General features: G+C 43.3%; 1 protein-coding gene and 1 non-coding gene across 2 annotated transcripts in view; both read right to left on the bottom strand.

The window, feature by feature from the left end:
- The window catches only part of LOC125947544 (uncharacterized), a 31724-nt gene extending 8964 nt beyond the window's left edge, over nt 1–22760 (bottom strand). Inside the window, exons 1-5 of the mRNA XM_049672473.1 lie at nt 22598–22760; nt 20884–21157; nt 9305–9582; nt 5077–5154; nt 1118–1248 (exon numbers count right to left, since the gene is read on the bottom strand). Of these exons, the coding sequence (XP_049528430.1) occupies nt 1118–1248; nt 5077–5154; nt 9305–9369 (274 nt within the window). The 5' untranslated portion in view covers nt 9370–9582; nt 20884–21157; nt 22598–22760. The remainder of the gene's footprint in view (nt 1–1117; nt 1249–5076; nt 5155–9304; nt 9583–20883; nt 21158–22597) is intronic.
- Trnat-ugu (transfer RNA threonine (anticodon UGU)) lies at nt 8941–9012 on the bottom strand. The gene has a single exon. It is a non-coding gene; the product is annotated as a tRNA-Thr (tRNA).
- Nucleotides 22761–27118: the final 4358 nt, after the last annotated feature.

Below are 27118 nucleotides of genomic sequence, written 5' to 3'. Positions count from 1 at the left end.
GCGGAACCATTAGGGAAAATTCGGTGCAGCGACCATTAGTGAAAGATCTCGAATTCGATAAAACGCAAGGAGCGTAGCGTTCAATACAATTTATCTCCTTGTAAGGACAGAACTCTTTCCGGTCACAGAAGTGGTTCGCTTTAGATGGGCACGTGTAGATATAGCCGCCTATTCTTTAATAAAATGCACTCACTTCGTGTCAATCAAACCATAGTCCCCAGCGGTTTATCAATATCTAGTTAGGTTTTCCGGCTGTAATTCATGCGCTAAAGCGAAGGCTGCCCGGTATCAATTAGTCGTCGCACACTGTCTATAAAAGGATGCTTCAAACTTTTGGAGCACTCGTTCTGGGGAATCGCACGCCTCAGTCTTCGTATAGTGACTGTGTCGCTAAACAAAAGCCTCGCGCTCTCTTGTTTGCATTTATTGCGAAACTTAGGTCGTGCGAACTTGCCCAAATTACCCTTCTCTCGCCTGACAAAAAACTATAAAAAGGCTTAACACGACCTTTGTCGCGCAAGAACTCGAAAATAGAAGGTAACAGTGAGAGGGGCGAGAGGAAAGGAAAGACGAGCGCTACTTTGTAGCGCTAGCCTTTCCTGTCACGTGATCCGGCGCCGGCGCAGCTTTCCCCGCACCTGCTCTTTCTTTCTTTCTTTTCTTCCTTCTTTTTTTTCTTGTCCCTGGCTCATACCCACATATCCAACGCCGCTGGATGCCACATGTGAGTTTTTGCGTGACTACAACGCCACCGAAACTTGCGAGCCAATATAAGCGTCGCTTGAAAAAAAAAAGACACCATATATGAAAATCCTTGCATCACAAACAAACACTGTTGAAAGTCAGCGCCGAGTGTGTCGTTCTGATCCCCGTATTGCAAGCCATGCCTAGTTTTATATGAATATTGAACTCGCTCATCCCTCTATTATTATGTTACACTAAGCGCGAGAGGCTGTTAGGCAGTTGCTGAGTACGAGTTACTCAATGTGCTACCATTTCAGCGCTGCTCTTGCAGGCCTATCTAGAAAAGCGCCATGAAAATTGATGTAATGCGCTACGTGACGAAAACATTCGCCATGTGCCCTTACAGGTATTTCCATGGAAATTTTACACGTACCATCGTTTTTTTCATCTGTGGTTGTTTTGGTTGCCATGAAATATGCAACAATGATGAGGCCAATGATGCTCAGCACTAGTACTCCGATGAGAAGCCCGTGGATACAAGGCACTGCGCTGTCGGTGGTCGAGCTGGAAAAAACAAAATAAACCTCCGTGTTTGGAAGTGATCGAATTGCAGGCATAATCCAGCAGCGACGACGTTGCTACGCTGTTGGATGCTAGAGCGTGCGGAGAAAGACATCCGGTGTGGTCTAGAACTCTTTCAATGTAGACCGCACAGAGGTATACCCTCAGTTCTTGACGTCACACAGCCTTGTCAAAATGGCGGCTGGTGTCGGTGGGAACAGTTGAGAGGCAGCGATCCCAATGTCAAATTTCTTGTTAAAATATGTGCTGAAAGCCCAGTTTTTTGGGTGTATAACCAGATTGGGCTATCTACTCCCAGTTACAAATATCAACTGGGAATTGTTGGATGACCTTGTCATGGCCCCTTTAATAATATCAACAGACAAAGACTTGACGCTAAGTCAACAGGTGTCCCATTTGCATCAATATTCATGCAAGGACATTGTTTCTTTTACATGCATAATGCAACACATTCACGCAAATTAACGTGACAAACGTGCAACATACCAAAACTGGTGCTACGGTAACCCTGTTAACATCGGGAAGAGAGGATTTAACTGTGACAAATAATTACATGCCCGTTGTAGTGGGTGCCATTTCAAAACTCTGGATTACTGAATTTTGTTTTCTCTCCATGGTTTTATAGGTCCCATCTGCAGCTCCACCTGTTTAATGTTAAAAGATTCGAAGAAATATTGCAAAGCCAAACGACCTTTTTATAACAGCAACCCTGATGGTGCTAGTAGAGTGCACTGGAAGGTTTTCATGGTAGTGCTACCATCGCCATTTGCCTCGTTATTTCATTAGCTAAACGAGACTAAAGCAGTTTATGTTCAATACTTGACCACTTGCAATTCAATAGTTATTGATAATAGTTTATAGTTGTCGCGCGCCACATTTGTCGAGAGAAATTCCCCTACTAACTTGTTGGTTGCCTCTAGCCATCAGACATCCGATACTAGAGCGATACAGGCCCGATTAATATTTCTTTTCAAATTCTCCATAACACTCATAAAATTGACCAGTCTAAATATGTCGCTTATTCACAGTCACGTGAAAGCCGACATTAGCATCTGCATACATTAGTAGAATATTCTCACAAGGTCGACGCATTTAAACACTAACTTTTCCCATCTGCAATACGAAAATGGAACCAATTAGATCGCGATATAACAAGCGCTAACACTCTGAGTTCCGCACGAAAATAGAGGCACTAACTTTAAATTGACAACCAGCATGTTTACGCAATTGAACAAGCTGACTTTCTCATCGTGAAGGATATATACAGATATTTTTAATCACTTGATTGCCTTTCTTTTCTCTTTTTTTTCGTGTTAATTTTTATGGTACGCTTTCTTGTTTTATGTTCAAATTAAGTGTATATGTACTATTCTGTGAACAGTTTTCCCCTCATGTATGTTACTGTATAAAGTATTGCAACTCACACGCGTAAATATGTACGTTGCAATTGTACATTCCTGTGCATATATATATATATATATATATATATATATATATATATATAGTAGGAACTGGATTTTTCAATGGGCCAAGCGTATTTAGAAAAATCAGATGCACAACTTCGTGGTTACTTAGGTTTATTTACCCAACACTTTCGGTCGGTGGACCGACCGAAACTGTTGGGTAAATAAACCTAAGATAACCGCGAAGTTGTGCTTCTATATATATATGTATTTTTTTTTCTTCTTGTCACCTTTACTGCACAAAGTACCCTCAATAAGCCCACCGGTTATGCTCTCGATCGAGAGCGGCACTATTGTAAATAATGAAAAAAAAAATTGGACACATGCGGCGCTATCTTTAACACTTTGTTGCCAGAACAGAGTGGTGTGCTGCTGAAGCCGAATCCCGCTTTCTGTGCAAGTCTTGTAGACTGCTTGTTCCTCCGCTACTTAGGGCGACGAAATGATAGAGATATTGAGTGGCAACGAGGAAGGAAAACGACGCCGGAGCAAGCAGAACGGAATGCTATAAAACACTGGTCATGTGAGGTACCATCATTTTTTTTTCAAAGAACTAAAGAAAGCCGCGGATAAACATTGCAAAATATTGCTGCGTAATGCCACTTATCCTTAGAATGTGAGTGAGACAATATTGAGTGCTGTCTTATCTGCAACTGTCATTCGGTTAGAATGTTCGCAGGGTCAAGTACAGGTATCGGGTTACACCCCTTCGCTTCTGATGGCATGCCGTGATCGTTCGTATGTATTGCGGAGTTCCTAACAAGATTTAAGATCGGCAACTGTAAAAGTTAAAGCTTTTAGCCTTCCGGCTATGACACGGGGGCTGGGGTCAATAAAGCAAATAAAAGTGAAAATTCATTCTTTAAGGTAAGCACACCATATCTGTCGCAAATTTACGAGCTGGGCGTGCTTCAACGCATTCATTCACCAAACCTAAAAGCGAATTGCTCTTCCTTCTCTACAACTTATCGTAATAGCAACCCACATGTTTAAATGACAACACCACTAATATTTGACTGATTATCCCATCAGTGTGATCTTCAGTTTCTACGAATCCACAAGCAAGCGTTATGAAAAAGATTTATACACACCATACCTTATTCGGATATGGTAATGTGTTTTACATGACAACATGCGAATTTTTTTACAAAATTCCTCATAATCTCGTACGATTATGGACAAAGGGCTGACACAATTTCTCGACATGTAAAAGTTTCCGAGTCACATAATAGTCATTTTTAACCCTGCTTTTGATTTCTATGTTTGGATGGTAAGACTAGGCGTCACGTCAACAAACAGCTTATTTACGTGACGTCCGGCAATCTCAATACTTTAAAAAGGCATAAGTGGGTCAGATGTAAAAAAAAATAAATAGGCAACAAACTATCGATTTACATTTTCCAGGCGAGAAAAAAGTACAAGTTCCGAATTTTCTTTCTCTGCGCATCTTCACGTATTCTTTATTTATGAAGTGCCAAATAGCACATTTACCTTAAGCTTAGGTGAGTGATAAATATACCTCAGAAAAACGCAGTAGTGTGTGGTCACGATGGCTTCAATCTTAGGCCTTGACGTCAGCCACGTGTCAAGTTTGTCGGGACACTCAATATGGTAGCTTAGTCACGGTAGCTTACCTTCTCGGATATTTTTGGTGAGCTTGAAGCTTATAAGAAATATTGAGCGCTCTGCTCGTAGGTAAAACTGGCGCCCGGGTGACATACTTGTGCTTTATTTAAGGTGAAGGTTTCTTTTCCAGTTGCCTCCCCCTCTCATGTCAGCGACGGGAATTTCTTATCAGCTCACTACCGGAGGAAGAGCCGAGGCTAAAAATGGGCGCATTTTTTTTTTTTTGCAAAGGAAGTGCTAGAAAATGAGCTTTGCACAAACGCTGACATAAAGGTCTCTTTTACATTTATACACGAGTTCATCCATAAATATTTGCCAGTACGCAGTCATATCAATTCGATTATATTCATTTCGGTTCCTGCGCATGCTAAAGCATTGCAACATGTCTGACCACATAGCCAAGATCTTAAGTATTGCTGAGGAGTATTTGGTGGGCTAGTTGCTTGGTCACTATTGTTCTAAAGACAGCGCATTTCTTGGCACACGTACGCACACTGAATCGCACATCAGCAGTCGTGTTTCTTATTTAGCGTTCGTCCATGTATATACAATTGCGCCGCCTTCAGAACCATTATCTTAAGAAAACACACGTGTATGTCCTGTTTAAAGATTTGGAATGACGTCAGTGCTTGCCTTCGCCGCCCTGTGCTGAATGCAGAGCTTTCGGTGATTGCAAAAATGCTGCATTTATTAAATAACTTATAGCAAACACCTGACAAACCTTCCGTCTCGCGGCACTCCATGGAGACCGGACTGTTCAGCGCTGGTAGGCAACTCAACGAGCGGTTGCAGAGACGAACTGAAAGAAAAGAACAATTATAGGACAGCTTGAGGAACTCTGACGCCCTAGCTCACGGGGAAGCATAAAAGCGCGCGGCTAAGGGAGCGCAACCTACTAAGAGGAAACACACACAGGAGGTATAAAACGTCACTCGAAAAGGGGATTATAAAGCAGTCGTAAAGAAAAAGGGAGTCGTCGAATCACATCTTCATACAAACAATAAACGCAGCTCTTTTGGCGATATACCAGATGTGTCAATGTTATTTTCCTTTATTGTGTGCTTAGTAGCGTAGGCAATTGAAATTTTAACATTTGATTTCCGTAATTGGTTCTACATTTGGCGACATACCACACTTCGGGATGGCGTACATTATAAGCAAGGAAGTTTTTCTCTAGCCTTGCTAGGCTTGTCATGGCATCATCGTTTTTCAGCAAACCGAGTTTATATAAACGGCATAGCTTGTAATCATACATTGATAGAACCTGAATGATGTGGTGCTTCTCAAACAAGTCTGCAGTGTGGTAGCGATATGGGACTGTACAGGCTCGGAGTAAAGCACTTTTTTGCAGGAAGGTAAGGTTGCTAATGCAGGCAGCTGTTGTTTTTGACCATACAAGAAACGTGTAATTTAATAGAGAAGAAAATAAAGAGTTATATATGAGTATGTTACAGGTAGGAAACTAGTAGCAGTGGCGACGCATAATGCCGGTTTTCCTAGATAGATAATGTAGTTCACGTGATCATCTCATGTCATGTCTTGTGAAAAATACACGCCCAGTGATTTGAAGCTTTATACCAATTCAATTTTAGTTATATTTAACGAAACGGTCCGTAACTTGACATATATGTGTGGCGGGGGTGAAATAAAACAGCCTTTGTTTTATTAACGTTTTGTTTTGGGGAGTTCATTTGAGCCCATGCATTAATTTCAGAAAGTGCGCTATCCACTCGACTACCTAAATCGGCCCATGATTTGCCTGAAACAAACAAACTTGTGTCATCAGCATAGATTATATAATGGGCTGTTTCATCAACGTGGACAATCTCATTTATATAAAGTATGAACAGAAATGGTCCCAGGATGCTTCCTTGTGGGACACCTGTTTTAATGGATTTTATTGAGGAATGTTTTCATTAAATGACAACAAATTCAGTACGGTATTGTAAATACGACTTGGTTAGTTTGTGCGCGATACCTCTTATGCCATAGTGGTCCAGTTTTTGAAGCAGAATATCATGATTAATGAGGTCGAATGCATTTGAAAAGTCTAAAAAAAGCCCAAGTACCATGTCTGCAATCAAAATTTTCTAGAATGAATCCCTTTTGGGCCAGTAGTGCGAGCTCTTGAGACTTGTTTCTGCGAAAAGGATACTGTGCAGATCTTATCAAGTTGAAGCGGTCACTGAAAGAGGTCAGCCATTACAGCAGAATTCTGACATTATTTCTGAATCAAATAAGTTGGACACTTCCGTTGCTACGCCACCACCCCTTTTGCTTGTGCGGTTCATGTAGTAGGATTTATATGTTGGAAATGTAAACACGTTCTCTTCCGAGGCAAACCAGGTTTCTAAATACATCACAACATCAAAGCGTACTTGCGCTTCACTAAAAATAATCGAGTTCATCCTGCTTATTTCTACCATATCTAAGGTTAAAATGAACACAACTAAGGCATTTTTGGCAACCACTATCACAGAAGTTTTTCAGGTTTATAACGTCTACCTGCTCAGTTGAGGAAGGAAGAATGATGAGAGGGATACTAAAATAAATATCAGGATACAGTGCCAGGTAAATTCATATCACAGCTTATCATGGTCAGCCGTGCCACGAATGACAACGGTGCTATTGCTCTCTCTTTTCCTTACAAGCATCTTTCAGTTACAATGTCATGAAAAATGGTAGGCATTGCTCTCTGTCCATTATATTGTGCAGCAGAGCAGCTCTCTCTTATGTTGGGTGATGTTCTCAGTGATCAAAACACCCGATGAATCATTCCTGAGGGCTTTTCGCTTTTCCAGCCGCTTATCGTTCTTCTTCTTCTTTCTGGGGTTTAACGTGCCAAAACCAGTTCTGATTATGAGGCACGCCGTAGTGAAGGGCTCCGGATTAATTTTGACCATCTGGGGTTCTTTAACTTGCACTACAACGTAAGCACATGGGCGTTTTCGTATTTCGCCTCCATCGAAATGCGGCTGCCGCGGCCGGGATTCGATCCCGCGACCTCGTGCTCAGCAGCGCAACGCCTTAGATGACTGAGCCACCGAAGCCGGTAGCCGCTTATCGTGAGTTTACTGCTGGGAAAATCGAACAATATTTCCAGGCGTTTTGTTAGGCCTTGATGGTAGTCTGTGAATAGCGGCGATGTCATTCCCCGTCAGCTTTGGTAGGTTAACAGTCTTAGCCAGATCATTCAAACTACACAGCAAATCCTCGTTAGGCGCAGCTCGAATGCCGTGAACTTCTATGTTTAGTTTCCTACTGCGAAACTCCAGGGTCATTTACAGTCGCTTTCAGTTGCTTCAGTTGCTGCAGTCGTTTTCAGTTTCAGTTGCTATAAGGAGGATGAGTAACGAAAAAAGAGGATGAATAAGCGAATTAACAGGGATGACTGAGCGCCTAGACTAGGCGAATTAAGGGGCATGTGCATGTCATGTGTCCGTCTTTAATGCATCAGCACTTGGGAATTTGTGAATTTTTACTCCAATCTTTTGTCAAAGGAACGGCTAAGCAGGCCTGTATTATTTAAAAAGTGTGTACGACTCATTGACGATGATTATCAATGTAGTCAATGTTTCCCTCAGCTTTCGCTTCCTTTCCTCCTCGCACTACTCCGAAAAGCCGCCGGCTGTTAGATTAGCGCAAAATATCTCTTAGTTGAATTCAGAGTGCGTTCAAGAATCGGTCGGATTCTAAGGATCTCAGCGACCATCCGAATATACCATAAAGTGGGTTCTTCAAAAAATGTACTTATAAAAATCTGCCTCTTCATACAGCAGTACGGCTCGCACTAGAGGTCAACCGGGTCTTTTCCAGTGGATAAGGAGAGAGTGTGGCGCCGCCTACACCCTCTCATACTTTTTTTTGCTGACTCACAACGTGAGCTTTTGGAAAAGACCTCGTATGTCAGAACACGTCCAAGCAGGACGAGTACAGCCGCTCGTTGCTTGGCTAGCTGGTTCGAACTTATTATGGCTGAAAAGACTCGCTACCATATGAAGAAACGACAGGACGGCTAAGAGCTTCCTTTCGTGCATGGCTCATTGCCGAGGCAACATGCGCGATTAACACAAGAAAGCTTCGCAGAAACCCAAGAGCAACAAAAAGCAAAAGTCATTGTAGAATGAATGCATATAGCATATTATTACTTCTTGGTCGACTAATTAGCTCATACTCTTTATGTTGGAAAAGAGGCGTAACCATATGAGGGAACGATCAGACAGGGATGAAAATCCTTCCTGTCCGGGTGCTCTTTCCTCTCCGGTAATGTCTTCCTGTGGTTTTGCGCCTTTTCCAGAATAACGAGTACAGCTAGTTTCTGTTAGTTGATGAGTTGATGAATTGATGAGTTTCTGTGAGTTATGAGAACTAGCACAGCAAGTGCTAGTTCAAAAATCGACCGACTTGAGCTACAGCTTTTGTCGACGAGAAGAAAGGGAACCGAGGGGTCCGATTATTATTAATCAATCATAACAAGCCAACAAACAATGACATCAAGGACAACATAAGGGAAATTACTTGTACTTACTAATTCAATTAAAGGAATGATACATTAATGGAAATGAAAATGGATGAAAAAACAACTGTCCGCAGGTGGGGAACGAACCCACGTCTTCGCATTACACGTGCGATGCTCTCACCATTGAGCTTCCGCGGAGCCGTCATCCCATCCACTTTCTGGGGTATTTATGTTTTTACAACTAGAACTCACCCTGGGAGTGTTAGCCAGCGCCACCACTCACAAACCTTGGGGCGGATGTGGAACATCCTTTCTACCGCACGCGTCACGAGAACGTGATTTTTTTTTTTTTTTTTGGTGATGTTGTCCTTGGTGTCATTGTTTGTTGGTTTCTTATGATAGCATCTAGTCGAGGCTTTTTTTTTTGTGAACACGATGGAGAAGGACATAAGCTGGCGGTCAACTGAAAACGAGTTAAAAGTGGACTCACACTTTAGGTTGGGTCGTAGTTGATACTTCGGTTGGTGTCGTTTTCAGTAGCGCACTAGTGTCCATGCCAGCGAATTCCCCGCTGAGGAATCCTCTCCGGCTGGAGCCGACAGGCGCGCCATTTCCCTCGGGCTGTTTTTTTATGTCCCGTTTTTTCTTCTTCTTCTTCTTCTTCCGAGCCTTTTTCTCGGCTTCTGGGTCGAAGTTCCAGGATGCGAGATCGGTATTGGGAGGGAGGTTGCCGAGAGAACATATGTTTATCTTCGTTGCCAGACCAGCCTGTATTGGAGGGCCCGCGTGTTACTCTACGGGTATATGTTTCGTGACCATCAGGGACGAGCAGAAAAACAGTCTAGTATAATAACGAGTGGTAAGGAACATAGGGAAAACACACAAGAGTGCGTGTGGTCATCATGTGTTCTTACTGGAGAAACCACTGCTATGTGAATGAGGCTAGTCATCGATGCTCAGAGCGGGCACCATTCGACACATCGTTAGCGCCACGAGCACATGACGGAATTTACAGCGTAGGAACAGTGAGTTGTAGAAAAGCTAGCATTCGCAGTGAAGTCACGTCAAGGCTTATTTCAGTGATGGAGTCGCAGGTAACTAGGCGAAAAGATAGCGCCGACATCTTAAGAGTTCATGGCCAGATACCTTCACAGTTAACAGCAGCTTTGAGTTTGTCATTTAGAAGTACAGGGCATGTAAATGCTGGTACCGATATCCGGCATAAATACATTCGTTCAAATGGTGGAATAAGTAGCGGTAGTGAAGTATTTAAAGAACACGCTAATCAGCGACGTAGTGAAAACATGTACAAACTCGGAGTCATACAACACATGCGCAATGCGTTCATGTAACACTGAACAAATATTCGAATTTATTTTCTCTTTATATGTCATATGGTAGACACAGCATCACGTGGTCATACGGTAGTTCTCTGCTTTTTTTTTTCAGCTTTAGAGTTACCAAGCGCCCTTTTCCGTGCCAATAAAATCCTTCCCTTAGTTGCTTGCTCGACGTGCTTCCTCGTGTGAACTCCAGAATCCTGCTCCAGATCATGCAACCCTGTATTGATGCTGCATGCATCCTCATTCAACTCTGGCACAGCCTACACTCCAACGCTGCTGCAATCTCCAGTGTTCTCCAAACAGGAAGCCCTCTTCCGCACTAATGCATTGAATGGTTCATTTGCATTCTGCGCCTGCATCCTCAAACATCGTGCAAGGAGATCACCCTATATGCTACCTGTTGCATAGGCACACTAGCTCTTTTGCGGTGTCTCCTGAAGAGTGGACGATGGGTTTTTAGCACGAACGGCTTCATGGCACCAAGCAGGGCTTTATGCGTATTGCAATTCGATTGTTAACTGATTATAATTTCATCGTAGTTGGCCAATCTGAGTTTCAGTGTTGGCCTTGCTGGTGAATCCAGGCTTGCCGTGATTGAAAATATGCCATTTTTTTCTGTTGCTTTCCCGCCAAACAGTTTCAGGCTCGGTTCGCAACTCATATTCGGGTCGCCACAGTCGAACATTAAACTTCATTTCGCAGTATTTTGGCGCGGTATTGTGCAGCCTCAATAAGTATCTCATGGCAAAAAAGCGTGAAGAACACTCTTTCAAGTGATTGCATTCATTCCGCGTTTAATGTCCCTGGTGCTCTTCAGCGGCGCTACCAAAAAGAGCGTTCCCAAGGGCATTAGACGCAAGCTGGCGCCACCGTCATATGGAAACGTGATTTTTTTTTCTACAAAGAACATAGCAACCAAACTTGGTGAGAAGCTTCTTAATTAGCAGAGGAGCGCAAAAGAACTTAAATATAGAAATTCGTGTTTTTTTGTTGAAAATTGCAATTTTAGCCCCATATCGCCCCCCCCCCCCCCCCCCCACCCTTAAGACCTCTAAATTTAGTAAATGTGTTTTTAAAAGAAGGCGTGAACTTCGGAAAATATATTTCGGACTTCTAACATGCATATCTAAGTCCCATCAGATCCGTCATCCTAATTACAAAAATTCATTGCGGGTGCGGCGGATGCCTTATATCATCAAAAGAGCTGAAATAGTATTACAAGTACAAGAACATACGCAAACGTTTGGGACATCCGGGTTACTTCGCTTGGTCCACAACACCAGTAAGTCAACAACACTCCTATCTGGAACCTGCCCTATTATTCATTGCATTAGTTCCCGATAAGTTTGTTTCATCTTGTTTGTGCGCAGCTCTATCCTATTGGTTGCTTTCACTAGATTGCGCAAGTGCTTCGCGGTTCGGTGGATGCGCAATTTTCAAGAAAGCGAAACTCACTTGAAATAAGTTGCCTACCCCTGCGGCGTTCTTGAGATATGTGTTCACCTCAAACAAATGCTACTTTACTTAAAAGCGCAGCAAATTCCGTGTGTTTTGGGGCCTCTGATGTTATCATAAAAGGCACATATCATTGTAAAGTGGCTTCACTGCAGTGCGGATTTACATACAGTGCCTTTTAGAACCTCTTGATCTCGGCACAATTATTCAAAACTTCAGCACGTACGAAGAGTGAGTCTTAGTGATCACGTCCTTTCGGTGATTTGGGCTGAACAATGCGCATTTCGCCGGTATAAATTTCTTAACATCACGATGTTGCATACAGTAGAACAAAAACGTGGCTATTGAATCCAGAAAAGTTCCTGCACCAAATCCAATACGTCGCACATTCTGAGAGGATGATATATAGGTTATTAAAGTGAAAAGACCTGACTGTATAAGTAAGCATTGCTCTGTAGTGAATTTTTTGAATTTCTCTTTCCATTGAGTGACGCGAACTACACAGCACCCGCCACCGACAGATGACACTAGTGGTCTATGCCCAAAATTCGTGGTAATGTTGGGTATTATTTAGTTAAAGGCTTTCTTACGCGTGAGGAGACCCTATGTAGAAGCAGTGATGCAGATGAAACACGTCGAACTTCCTCTTAAACCTGCTTGTGCACCTCTTGAAATACCGTTGTTTGCTAATATAATATTCTCCGAACTTACGTGACGGACGGCATAGTTTTTTATTAGGAAAGGGTTATAGCCTTGCATTGAGAGCCATGTTCGAGGCTTTGAAATGGTCGTCACTAGTGGGAACAATAAGAAATTAGGTTGCGTCTCCAAATCGAGACACCACGGCTGAATTGTGTACAATAGAAGCTCTTGAGCACTGCCGAAACATTTCAGATTATGTATCTATTTGTTTCTTTTTTTTCGATGTGATTTCTTGTTTGAGCGAGAATCTTTTCGCTAGACAAATTGCACAGTGAGCAGAAGCAACAGCTCGGCATCGAGTGCCGCGGGAAGTGAAACGTCACGTAGGCAATCGCGTTAATTGGAATGTCAACTATAGTACTCTGGTTGCTCAATTACCTTGGCATTAATATATGGAAAAAAGAAAACTAGAAAGTACTGAACATAATTACTTCTGCAAGAATTGCTAGAGGGAACTCTCGCTCTGCCGTCGTTTAGCTGGAATTGGAGTCATAATTCGTACATGGACTTGTCAAATGTGGTGCTTGTGGCTTCAGACATTCTTGTGAAGTAATTACCACGAAGGCTTATTCCTACTGTGCAATAGGTGCCTGCTTTCCCGCGCTTGTCGTGGCTGCCTGGCTGTTGGGTCGGTCACTATCCCGCAGAGTGCATTTGTGAGTATATGCATAAAAGGTGTTATCATATTACCCACGAAGTATCTTGTATAACCATTGTACGCTGACCATGTAGCCTCGGCTCTCCGTAAAACGACAACATAAAATAGCTTACTACATAAAGGCTAAAGATGTAATGTGGGCTGATTGGCATCTCTAAAGCACATCAGTATAAGTTGAATTGTTGATCGTGATTTACGTTTACCGCATTCTTAGATTGATTGCCCGTTTTTAGCCAATCCTTCAGAATGGCAATCTGCCACTATGTATACATCTGCTGTGCATAAAACTCGAATCAAACCAGCCTTTGTAGACATCAAATGGACATCAGTGATGCCTATTTCTATCACCAATAAACAAAGCTTCATTTAACATAGATTCCTATATGTGCGCTTGATCTGCATCACTTTTTATTGCGATAGCAATTATATGGACACTTCACAGCAGATTTCTGCCGTCGACGTCGCCGTCGTCGTCGCCGTCGTCGTCGCCGTCGCCGTGAGGTTGCGTATGGCGTCAACGGCGATGAAATCGTCGCCGCGCTCCGGACGCTGTATGTGCGAGTGAAAGGGCGCGAGGGACGCGTGCTTTCGCGAGAAGCGAACGCACTTCGGAGAGCAAACGCGCGTTCAGCGCCGTGCTCCATAAAGGGCTGCAGAATTAAGCGTCTCTTTCCTCCTTTCCATATATTGAGAGCAAACGCAACTATTTCCGTCACACGAAAGGCTGTGGGGGGACGGGAGGGAGGGAGGGGAGGCGACGTTCAGCTGCGGCACCAAATACGTATTTATATAAAAACGCCGCGCGCGTTCGGTGCGAACGTGGGCAAAACGGCGACGGCGTCGACAACAGTTCTGCGCGTTGCTGGTGCTGCTGCATGCCCAAGTTTATACAGCTGATAAAACTACTATCCTTACTCTACTAATTTGCTATCGCAATTGGTGCTTCGCCTTTCGGGTGAAACTGCGACAAATTTTTATTACACTTTATTCCTTCATCTTCTTCTTTCTGGGGTTTTACGTGACAAAACACTTTATTCCTAGCTATCACAGTTTACTAAACATGGCAAGGTATTTATTATCTGGTCACAACTGTAATCATTGTGAATTGCGGCTTTTATAACATGCTATCTCGTTAAAAATCGTCTACCTGATGCGTATAGCAAAGCCGTTTGAAGCCACAAGCACGACGTTTAGGCGAATCCACGTCCAAGCAATCACTGCCGTGCTGGCTTAAAGAACATGCTTGCAGCTAGCGTCAGTGTTTCCTCCATTAACAGTTTGTAGGAAACTCCTCGGCACAGAAAGTAAACTGCTTTGCTGGGCTCCTTTCAACGGCTTTCGAAAGCGTAAATTAAGCAATTATGCGGGACTCGCCCTATTTAGTCGGGACGCGGGCGATGAAGCAGGCCTTCAATGTAATTGATGATTCCGTGAATCTATGCCGATAATAGAATGTACAACTCGCTGAGAGCATGTACCAATAGGTACTCTTGCTGATTCTCCGCATACTCGATTCTCCCCGAAAAGCGAGTCTCGTGCCTCGAAAGGAGTTTCAACACGTGGCGGTGACGTTCCCGACTATAATGGTCACCTATATACTGCCTACAGTGTCGAACAACCACAAAAACTTCCTGTTCGTGTTTCTTTTTTTTCTTCGCTTTTTTTTTGTCTTGCTTCCCGCATTACCGCGCCCCGCTCTAATGCGCAAGAAAAATGGTTCGGGCTTTTTTTTTTTTTACCTTCTTACCGGCGCCTGGAGCTGATGATTCGGCGTCGCTAGGCCTAGTCGGATTCACTTCGAAGCCGTAGCTAATGGTGTTTGAATAACCACGGGTGACAATGAAGACTGAGAAATAATCCGCCGTTTACGGCACGCCCGGGCAGTGGCTGGCGAAATAGCAATCAGCCGTTGCCGCAGCGCATGCACAGAGGCACACGGCGAGTGAAGGGCGTTTTTGTTTCGCACCGGCGCAAGCTGCGCACAGTCTCTGCTCTGCCCTCAAGATTAGATATCGATTTCGAATGCTTCCCCCCCGATGCTGCAGGTGGCATGCAGTATAGCTAGCACGCGTTGCATTCTGGTCAACATGTGAGGCATTTCCAGCACTTAAGGGGAAATAGGAAAACTGAGAAAAGAAAACACAACGGGAAAGCGACCGGACAGACAACAGCGAACGAACAGGAGGGACAGGAAAGGAAACAAGACTGTTGTCATGGTATAATTTCTTGTCTGGTTTTTACTGCTGGTTTATTAACCCACAGATTTGTTTAGTGTCTCTGATGCAGTGTTTGATAACCATTACACCTTGTGTATACTCGTATATGTTTGTGTTCTGTGAACAATAAATCAAGTTGCTATCAGCGCTCGTGTTTGTCTTTCTCTTGCTATTCCTTCATCCTTTTTTAACTGTCTTTCTGCATTTCACTGTTTCGTGCTGCAGAAACAACACCACGAACTGAAACCAACTCGCCCATTTCGCTATGCTTATTCAGTGTATGAATAATGTTGTCTCTTCTCAGTATTCCGCTGGAATTATAGTCCAGCCCTCGGCCATACATTCCAGTCTAGCGGCTCTGACCGGAAATAGAATACCTTCTAATCCCGCGCCTGGCGTCGTCAAAGGCGACATAACGCGTTGAAAGCCGCCAGCTCGCCGCGCATCCACTTTCGGGCGGATAGTATAGACAAGCTTTAGCATTCGTCGTCGTGTTATCTAACTTTCTCAATATTATGACGAAAAAATCATGAAACGGCTACATTTTTTCTACAAGAAGTGAAATTTGGGCGAGCTTGTAAGACTTCATACTTGACTTAAAGCACAAACTTCCTTTTTGCGCTTTAAGTCAAGTATGAACTTCTTTCTGTCACTTTTTTTTCCAGTCCTGTCATTGGCTGTGAAGCGCAGTCACCGGGCACGGTCCGTGCTGCTTGGCAGTGCATCGATGGAAGAAGGGCGCTGTTTTTAGGTTGAACATGTCTTGTATCGCTGCTCGCGTTCGTACTGGAGTATAGACAGCAGTCGTCTTTTGTCACGAGGGACACAATGTAAGCATTACTTTAGTTGCCTTTCTTTATTTGGCGGAATAACCAAGGTTCTTTAAAACCTGCTTATTATTAACTGGTGAGCCATTTTCCTTTTTTTTTGTGCGTATGCGGGGACAGGCCGACCATTGTGCGGACCAGCATGAAGAGCCGGTCGCTCTCCTTCCTTGACCTTACCACGCTTCGTGAACATTGCAGGCCCGTGTAAGGCTCCGGACGTATCTGGAAGCTAATGATTGACAACTGTTTTCCAATAGACGTCATGCGAAATTCCGTAAGCAGGCATTTCCACACAGCCCTTTTGCAAGAACCAAGATGGCCGCGTTGCTGATTGTAGCCCTGTTAAAGCTGTGACATGCGTTTTCAAAGCTTGATTGGTGTGAGGGTGGGATGGCAGCAGGAATAGTGTCACTGGCCCGCATGTCCGGCACTTTAAATACGATTCTAACCCGAGGTCTGTTATCGTGGTTATGCCAAACTAGATGTGTGGAGAAGCGCACTAACACTTTTGGCATATTACGTATTGCTCTGCCTATCCAATTCTTTGTTCTAGGGGTAAGAATGGCGCTTTCGGTGTTTTTTTTTTTTTGTCTTGTATTTATTTGCCTCCATGTTTTTTTGGTAACAAATAAACGGAGATATTAGCACTCGAAGATTTAAAGTTAAAACCCATTCAGAATCTGGCATTTGGTGCCGGTTAGGCTTCGCCAGCATAACTAAAGCTCTCCGACGGGTGCTCACTTTCCAGCACGAAAGGTTTTCCGTTTTCTTGAATGTCACCTATACCCGTACTTTCTTAATGTCGTCCCACATAAGTTCCATTCAGCAAGTGGGATCTATTTGCAAAGTGTACCGTTTCCTAAGTTGAACCTATGTGGAATTAATGTTCTTGAGCGCCAATTCTTCCATCGGAGAAACTTCTTTCCCCTGCTACTATACATAACGCTCAAATCTCGCTCCACACTAGTTTCACAAAGTGGAACATCTTAAGCTCGTTCTACAAAGGCCCCTGCAAGTTAAGTAAAACATTTTTTTTTCAATAATGCTGCACTTACGTAGAGTAACTTATGAGGAACGTAGTCAAGAGTGTAGTGTAAGTCCGTGACTAAGTTTTTGTGACGCTGCAAGGGCAAAATAAAAATAATTTCGTTATCACGCTGATCGCTATCATTAAAGGCGGGCCCTCCAACGCCTCCCGCGTATGGAACAACTGCGACCAACTTATACGGCAGCTCGAACACACCCTAAATGGCGCAGCTTCCTTGACTCCGATCGGCAACAGCGTGCGAAGTGCTCACGTTGGCTTCCATCGTAAAGTTTCCTAATGAAGTTACTAAAGAGAAATTTAGCGCTTCGATTGATTAGTTATAGCCTCGGAATTGTCGTTAGCACATTTATTTCTCTGATCATCGCGCTTGTGCGTGGATTGAAACATTCCGGCGGCTTCACTTACGGCGCTTTGTCTCCCTTTATCGGCCTAAATTAAGAAGTAGTTTTATTTGTGAAATGCAGAACGCAATACGGCTGTGCGCAAACACGGAACTACTGCGAATTGTTACAGGTATAGTGGAATAGTTGGTTGAAAATGAACAATTTGTAAAGTCACAGAGTCCTTTGAAGCCAGAAGGAGGAAGTTTAGACGAGTCCGTGCATTAACCATTGTTCTCGTACGGTGACAGAACCACCATGCTTGGAGCTCTCATATACGAAAGGTTAAAATACAAAAAAAGCTACGTGTACCTATACTAAAGGTTACTATATACCTTTTAATTTAAATGTGCACAAAATTGTGATAATATGTTCCTTTACTAAACGTTACCGGGCTAAGAGTGAGACACTAGCGCCAACATACCCTCCATTGCATTTTGTAGGAAACACTACCGCTTGCATGGTAAAAGAGCCGACCGCAGTGCATCGCAACCTGTCGCCTGTGCCTTATTACATGCATCGTGCTTGCTTCTCTATTCGAAAAAGGTTCGCTTAGTATATCCCTGACTACGCCATGCTATAAATCAATACCGATTCGCATACGCGAGGCTTCGATCGGGCCAGGCGCGTGAGTGGCAGGAGTGAAGATGGTGTAAGGAGGAGGCAATAGCGGTATGGATCGGTATTGCGCGATTTTCAGTGTAGGGGTATGCTCTACTGTCTCGAGCAAGAGCTGTCCCTTCTGCAGCCAATACGATAGGCGAGAACTGCGAAGAACGCTCCTATCCATTTCTTAGCTTACGACGGTGCAGCCATGAGTTGGCCGATAGAAACCGGTTTTCGCTTCAGTAGCTTCTTGCTCCACTATACGTTTGTTGAAAAACCAGGCCTCGGAGGATGTATACTCGCAATTCAAAAAAGAAAAAGTAAAGAAAACTTGTATTATACTTCACCACGACCGAAAACGCGAAAGACAGTGGCACCTAACCGGATAGCTTATTCTCACCGTCAGTGCCGAATGAATATAAAAACGCCGCATGCGATAAGGAATTCCATACCGCGGCGCTCCTTTTCCGCTGATCTGGAAATGTTGGCGTAAACAACAATAAAGCAGTGGGGTTTGCCTTAAAACACAAGGGTAGACCGGTGCTTATTCTCACAGTTTCCTCATGCGGCTCTGCCGATTCGGCAGTATATAAATACAATGCGAACCATGGTAGGAGATGGGTTTGCTTATCTTTCATGCTCGGGGCTTCAGGTGTTGTTGTGGCGCTGAATGCGCTGTATATTCTACTTTATTTTATTTAAGGTTCCAGTTCATCATATCTTTATAAACACAGCGACCTAATAACTGTTTGCGCACGCGCAGAGCTGTCGTGAATCGGTGCACTTGTAACGCAATATTCTGTCGTAAGTAATAAATTTGCAGAGTCACGAAGCCATTCGAAGATAGAAGTAGAAAGTTTAGGAGAATTCATGCACTAGCCTGTGTTCCCATGATGGCTAAACAGCCAATTTAGGGCTATAGCGTCGTCTTATTTTTGTAGAGATGGCTACGCTTACTCAAGGGGGGGGGGGGGGGGGGATTTTGCGCTTCGGGTTTTCCAGCAGATGATTAGACGTTCCTGTGATAAAATCAATGCTGTGGAAGTTGTCTGATCACATTATTGACACCGTGCGCTCAAGCTGGTGATTCTCACGACACAGCTATCTCTTACGACATAGGCTATAGCCAACAGAGGTAGCATATCTCCTATCTCCTTAGAGGCAACACGCGCTCGCAAAGCCCAAAGGCCGTTTGTTCATATCGAGGCTTTTCACGCTCTGCAAACATAGTGCCGGCGCGTATGCCGTGCATGACTATAACAACATCGTACGGAAGGCCCGCGTGTTATGCATTCTCACGCCGCCATGCATTGGTCAGGGCTCCGCTGATAAAGTTCCAGGAAGTCACGATGCGGGCCCGCAGCTCTTGCTTCTGAGCATGTTTTCTCTATGGTCGGAGCTACTGGCGTCGGCTGCAGCATTTGTAAGAAACTACAACAACCGCAACGCCATCTGGCGAGCGCGCGGTGCGTGAAGTGTTGCTGTTGAAGCTGATTTTTTTTTTATTTTTGCAGTGCCGCGATTCTTTGTGCCGCATGCCGGCTCTTTTATCTCACGAAGTTCCTGGTGGAACGCACTATAGTCATGGCCACCGTTAAGTGTTCACGCAGCAGGACGGCACACAGGAATGCGGTCTCGCGATGAATGCTCTGCGGGAAGTGTTTGCATACCCTGCTGCACGAACAGCAGCAAACATAGTATAATGTTAAACAAGCTGCTGCCAGCACAGGCGGAGAGCAGTGAAGATGGTGAGACTTGCACGGAAAAACGTGTATACAGTGAACCTTCGGCGGACCGTTGCACACATGACGCACTTTCGGCAAGATCCTGTCCCTGCTCTTCTCGCGGACACGAAACCATCTCGTGGGGCTGAGGCAACAAATTATTTTATTTTGCATGTTGCAGCACTTCTGTAATAAGAATTGGAGAATATAAACTATCAATAATATATTACGTCATTTCTCCTTTCTTTTTGGTAAATTCCAAACCGCTTCAGCTTCGCTTTAAAAAAATCAAGAGCACTTAGGTATCCATGCGTGGATGAATGCGAAAGCATTGCGACGTCTCTCCGATGACACGTCGGCCTCGTTCGTGTACTTGCTTTGGACGTCCAAAGGAACCTGGTGCAGCTCCTGACTGAGAAGTCGTATGCAGCTTCGTCCATCGGAGCCCACCTAAAAAACTCACCGCGGCGCTACATATAGACCGTCCACAGAGTTGCCGACTGCACAAAGAGCGATAGAACGAAAAATGTTAGGCCTAACGTTAAGATACAGGAAGAGAGCGGTCTGTATCAGAGAGGAAACATGGATAGCAGACTATTCTAATTGACATTAGGAGAAAAAAAATGGAGCTAGAGTAGGCCATGTCACTGCGTAGGATGGATAACCGGTTGACCATAAGAGGTACAGAATGGATACCAAGAGAAGGTAAGCGCAGTCGCGGATGGCAGAAAACTAGGTGCATGATGAAGTATGTATGCATGTATGTATTTATGTATGCACTTTATTGTTTTGTGCACGTGGGTGTGCGGACGTATGAAATATGCGAGCGTTTGTTCCGGCTTTTCGTATGAAGTCAAATGTGTTACGTGCATCCTCGATCTTTTCACATTAACACGGGAATACGGCTGTGCATCATTCGCAGGTTTGCTCGACGTGCATTTAGTAAACGCTTCAGTCCGGCAAAGAACGCAGGAATGTTCTTCTGCAGCAAGAACTACTTGATTGTTCCATGAAATCAGATGAAATCAACCTCGTCTCCTCTGGCAGTCAAGAAATAAGTAACGCGCTCATCGCGACTTCAATCGGGGGCTTAAAACTGAAGCCACTAACCTGTCTGTTCACCTCCTCGTTCCACTTTCCATCTGCAACTGCTTGAGCTGAAGTCACTGATGGACGATATAGTACTGCTCGAGTTCGGTTCGTAGCGCCGGACGTAGACCTTCTTGCCCGCTTTCTTCATCTTGGACAGCGGAAAGCTGGTCATACTCTGTTACGGACACGTCTTAGATTTGGTGACACGGCTTCTCAGTGAATGGAATGCAGACTTTGCAGATCCAAAGGAAGGTTTCCAAGGTAGTGATCGGTGCATTGCGTGGTAGGCATTCTGAAGCAGTGAGAAACTTTTATAAGTGAATTGCGTAGAAATTTTGAAAATTATATGCGTCCATATAAGAGATGGCCGCAAACAATGAAGATGTTGCGTCATTACAGCTAATGAACGTTTAGACTGGGCTCTGAAGCTTTTTTTATGCGTTGTGACAGCGCAGCTGTCCATCCCCTTCTAACTCAGGAAAAATCCTGCTACTTGTGGGAAAGAGGTGCACACTTCTTTCCCAAGAAGCCGAAAAACGAGACGAGGGTGCCATTTTGCGATGATGCAAGAGACATAGTATGTAAACGGCATGACAGGATACAAGGCAAACTCAATTTGCTCGTCGCGCAAGAAACAAGCAGTATACACAAAACAATAACGCGTAAGAAAATAGGAAATAGGTCAATATGAACATTGCAAGCAGAACAGACACTTTTAGGAGCACCTAAAGCAAATTTTTAAGTACCAAGGTTTAATAGGGGAAGCACTAGAAGCCGACGAATTGCAGAAAGGTCCCCCTAAAAAGTCTCGCAAAGGAGTGAAATTAACATTAAACGGTTACTGTATGCAGGAACACAATTTTTTAATTTTTAATAATAAAGCTTTGCCCAAGTAGAGGTGAATCGCTCTGGAAAAGTCAGTCAGGTAAATATTACTTTGCACTATGATGAATATTAATTACAAGCTTTAATCGGAGCTGGTGGCCTTTGGCGGTGGGCGCGGGCAATGGCGGCGGAGGAGTCGCACAAGCAGCATCGCCGCTGTGGTGACTATGGGGCATATTGCTATGTCAACAGTGCCATCGCATACTGTTTACGCGAGATACTTCAGTAGCTCCATAAATTGCAGCCGATGTTCCGTTGTGCGATATATGCTTTTACAACAAAACAATAACAATTCAGACCCCAGTTATGTCCCTTCATTCCGTCCAAAAGTTTCTTGAAAAGAATGGCACGCTTTCTGGCGTAGCTCCGTGATGAACATGTGTTTGAAGTTCTTTCCACAACTACAACGCGTAGAGTGACTGCATTACAACAGAAAGTCGTAGCAACGATATCCATGCGCATGTTTATCGTGTAATACCTCTTCTGTAGGCCACCGCATTTCAATTCGCCTCGTGTATTGCAAGAAAGCTGCTTCTTATGGCGTAGTTAACGCATGGTGCTTTCAGAGGTACTGAGATAGGAAAGGCTCTTCGATACAGAGAAGCGTTGTTGCCTTTAAGTTTCTTAGTCGGTGTGGCCCCACAAATATTCCTTTCACACGAAATAGTCTCATTAGGTCAGAAACAACAGATAGTTCATAAATCGATCGATATACGCTCATAAACGAATCATTGTCGAAATAAATATCGACAATGCTTGCAATGTCGACACAGACTTGACCTTCTCCAATCAGGCGAAACCCGAAGATGACGAAAGCAACCAGGAAACATGATCAAGACAAACTCACACTGACGAGCGCAGCGCATTCTTCGGCCGACCTTCCACTGAGTAGCCTGTCGATGCCACTCGGGGAATGACATCGCCCTTGTTGCGACGACCACCGGTGATGGCCTTATCGTCACATGTGCATGACGATCCACGCACAAGGCTTCCACGCTGCCGCGAGGTCAGCAGCCCATCGACGAAGATGACGAAGATGATGACCTGAGGAATTGTGGCGCATACCCACTGCGAAATTGCAATTATTAATCGTGCGGTTTGAGCAAAATATTTACAAAGTTATCTTGGAAATAAATCTACAAAACCTTTACAGAAGAAAAGATTAAATTGAAAGTTACTAACCAATTTGAGAAGGAGCCGAGGTAGAACGAAAAAAAAATTCCCGCAGAAACTTAACTGGAGCGGTCTAAGTATGCGTAAGAATTAGGCCACTTGCTCTTTATTGCATGTGCAATACGTTATATCGCACTCTATGTTCATACCACACTTGTACGTGTGCCTACGGGTGAATAAACGTTCGTGTGTCCACACGCAGTCCGCTTTCAATATCAATCTTATCGAACTTTATCCGACCAGTATAAACACTTATCAACACTTATCGGTCGTTATCAACCTTATTGGACTAGATCTGATCCTTATCAACTCTTACCGGTTGTTATTAACCTTTTTGGACTCCATCCAACCCTTATGAATCCTTATCAGTCGTTATCAACCTCACAGCAATCGATCCGATCCTTATCAACCCTTATCTGTCTTTATTGGGTATGATCCGACCCTTATCAACCCTCACTGGTGCTTATCTAAATTGCTCCAATTATTATAATTCCTCATCGCGCTTCAGCACCTTATTCATCCGCGTCGAACTATTATCAACCGCGATAAGACCCACATAACCCGTCATCACTCCTTATAATCCTTATCACCCCATTGACTGCTTATCTGGCAGTGTTGCACGATGTGAGTGCATGAGCCCTCAGAGATTGGTAGTATTCCGGTCGATGAAGTAACCACAGAATATATATTCTTAGAATATAATAGAGAACGGAAACTACCTTACGCAGTGCAAGAGAAATAAACGTAGCGGTGGCGCCGTGAACTAAAGTATGGAACCGAGAGAAGTGGTTGGCAAAATCAAAACTAATATCACCATCATTAGGTAGTGAGGAATATGGCCGCTGCGGTAGCGGATGGTGGAGCTGGCTACGCTACTTGCTCGCTTGGTTTGGACGTTGTGTTACCGCTGTCGGGGCGGTACTCGTGTGTACGGTACTCTAACGTGGCTATATATCTTTATTAAGGCACCAGAGCACCTAGAGACCCTCAACTGGCAAAAAAATAACACTTCAAACAAGTAATATTATATTGTTTATTGTCAATGGTGAATGAGCAGTACATGTCCAAAATTTTCGTGCAGGTGAGGTAGACTTAATGCTGTCAGTCACTGAGTTTACAACACACAGAAACACAGATATTCATTTCATTTCAATTCATTTTTCATTGATAATAATTTGTACAAAAGAACTGTTTGGCCAGTAGCGAAAGGCTAGTGTAGGCTCATAGTCATTTTATATCGTATGTAGCAGCAGCTGCAAAGTCAAGCGCATATCTTGTTGTTAGTGATACAACCTAACACAGTTAGGCAGATACATACACTTAAGAGCATTTAAAATGAAGAGTGTGCATATAAATCACCAGTAATAAAACATAGAACTGTCAGGAGAATACATACACACATCCACCTATCTAATGTAAGTGAAAGCTGAAATCGAACCAAGTTTTCTCATTGTATTCGGCGTACCGCTAAAGCATGGATAACGATGCTTCAGACAATGATATTTATGCTGGGCTACCCTTGTATTGTAGTTGCGCACAGTGCTGCTTGACGTGTTTCACGCTACACGTATGTTGTCTGCGTTCGACGATGATTTTAGCTAAGTTAAGAAAGGAAACACAAAAAGTGCTCGGCAAAGATGTAGTGTCAGCAAGATGAGCTCACGAGCTGCAATGTCCCATTCTTTGCTTAACAAATTGGTGAGCGGCACCTAGTGCAGTAAAAAACAAAAAAAAAAACAAAAAAAACGCTATGCTAAATTTAAACAGGACATATCTGCTCTTAATATTTATGTTGGACATTTAGTGTTCAGGGGCGGCAGTAAACGCTTTGACAGAAGTCGAGTACTCATAGGAAAGCAAGCAATGTTATGGAGACCACAACGCCTACAAGGACTTTTGCAACGATTGTGTGAATAAACATATAAGCGAGCCTTTCGTGTAGCAAGCTCTTATAAGCAAGCCCTTTCCGTGCTTTTTGTAGGTTCCAAAACACAATGGAAGGTGTTTATAAATGAGTTTAGCTTATTTTCTCGCGTCGTCGTCACTGAATGAGACTCCTACGAAATTTTCTCATGAATTTCATTTTGTTACATATTCTCCATTTCAGCGCCCTTATTAATAAAGAGCTCTGAATGGTCATCCCCAGATTTATTTCGAGGAATTTCGGCCCATCTAATTTTCCTGGAACGCTAGCAATGCTTTTCACGACATTGTGAGGAAACATCAAGGACCTGCTGTTAAGTTTCGCGTCTTAATTGCTACCTTCATAAAATAATATTTATCATTTTTGTATGGAACCAGGAACAATTACTATTTTTTTAGGGTCACCGCTTCTTCTCCCTCCGCAGAATGTTCCGAGTATTTCTGAGTAGTAATCTAAGTCTAATTTTATCAACGTCACAGTTATTGAAACTTGGTGCGCATCAGTGTGAAGGAAGCCGCAAGTTCATTATAGGAACTCTGCATAAGTTAATTGAAGCGTCCTGAAGGTTACGCTGCTAGGGTGGCCGATAACGGTATACGATAATTTATTTATCAAGTTTGCATGCCGTATGACAATTCTGTAGCGATTTTGTTCCCGAATTTTCTCTCTATATTTGCTTAGTTCTTTAATTTGTCCATGTGGTGTGTATTTTCTGTCACCTTCAGTGTAGCTGATCTGTAGCCGATCTGGTTCAATTAATCTTTTTTGTGAATACAACAGTGATACATAGGAGAAAGTTCTGAAGGAGGTCCAATATAACAAATCGCAGGGTTAACATCCTATATTATCACAGTAAAGAATAATATTGCGAACAAGTAATCAAGAACAAGTAATCAAGAAGTTATGAAAACGACTGAAATTAGTTTTTTTTCATGAATATACTCATGAAAAGTACTGATGAAAGCTATTAGGAGGCCGCCGTTGATTATTGAAGAAATACAATTCGCCTAAAACTGGAATTTCAATAGGCATTCGTTCTTTCAATTCGGAAGTAAGTGTATTATGTATATTATTGTTAAAGAAAAAAAGTCGCAGTGTCACGTGGAAGGCGAAGCATTGATAGCAATTGATTGATAGACTATCACCACTTTCGAGTTGTCCGTCCTGAATATCTGCTGAAAAAAATGTTTCCGCGTTTCTGTTAAGATCATATCAAACTGTTAGAGGAACAATTTTAGGGAAACTGTGAACTTGCATGACAATATATTTTGTAGCGCATTTTAAAATCGCATTTATATCGAACGTGAAGCTAGTTTTAGGGTTTATGCTAAAGAGACATGACTTCACACCTCCTCGGCTTAAGTTTCAGAATTACAACATGTGTGCCAACGTTTGTAATTAAAGCCTGAATTAAAAATTGTATAGTTCATTAACGATAATTATTCTATATTTCCTTGCTGCTAATGTACACCTAGCTACGTAGCCTATTAGAAAAAACAGTAGGGCCTATACTTCATCGCAGTAGTACCTCACAGCAAAGGAACTACTCAAACAAGGCTTGCAGACGCACTTCTTGCGCGCCAAGATATAGTACCCGCATAGATGGCCTATTGCTTGACGAATGCGCGATAAGACGCAATAAAGTTCACACCAACCTATTTAAAGCATCCGTAAGGATGGTAAAGATGCGTTGATTTGCACAATTTTGCGTTTTGTATCTGAGTATAACTTGTATTTGTGCTCTGTAATAGAAAAACATTGTTCTAATTTCAACCGAATAACAGTTAGCGTTTATCAAACGGAAGAAACGCAATGTAGCGCAATACATATCAGTTTAACGTTAATTCCATGCGATGCGATCTTTATATAATAAAAGCAATCTACAGCCAGCAGAGCCAACATGGGGCGGATGCCCTGTATGCCCTCTCCCACTACGCAACATCGTTTCGTTCGCCGCTGCTCCGTCGAGGCGTGCTGGTGACGTGGCGTTGCAGCCAGTGGGAATTTAGGAGTCATTCCTCTGCTGCAGATGCGGGCTTTTTCGCTAAATGGGTCATTTGATGCTTGCGCATCAAAAAATCCTTCATGAAACCCACACATGTAATGTCAGCTCATCGGTAACTCAAAAGCGCACAGTACTCTTTCAACGTATTCAACGTATTTCTTATATTTATTTGACCTTCATTGATTTACCCATTCTATTTGTGTCACTGGGTTAGTGCAAATTCTTGACCGATCCTCCTAAATGGGCATGTTAAACTGTTGTGCAAG

This window comes from Dermacentor silvarum, chromosome 8, assembly GCF_013339745.2.
Source record: "Dermacentor silvarum isolate Dsil-2018 chromosome 8, BIME_Dsil_1.4, whole genome shotgun sequence".
Lineage (NCBI taxonomy): Eukaryota > Metazoa > Arthropoda > Arachnida > Ixodida > Ixodidae > Dermacentor > Dermacentor silvarum.
The sequence above is the reverse complement of the archived record's forward strand: the minus strand, read 5'-3'. Positions and strand labels throughout refer to the sequence as shown.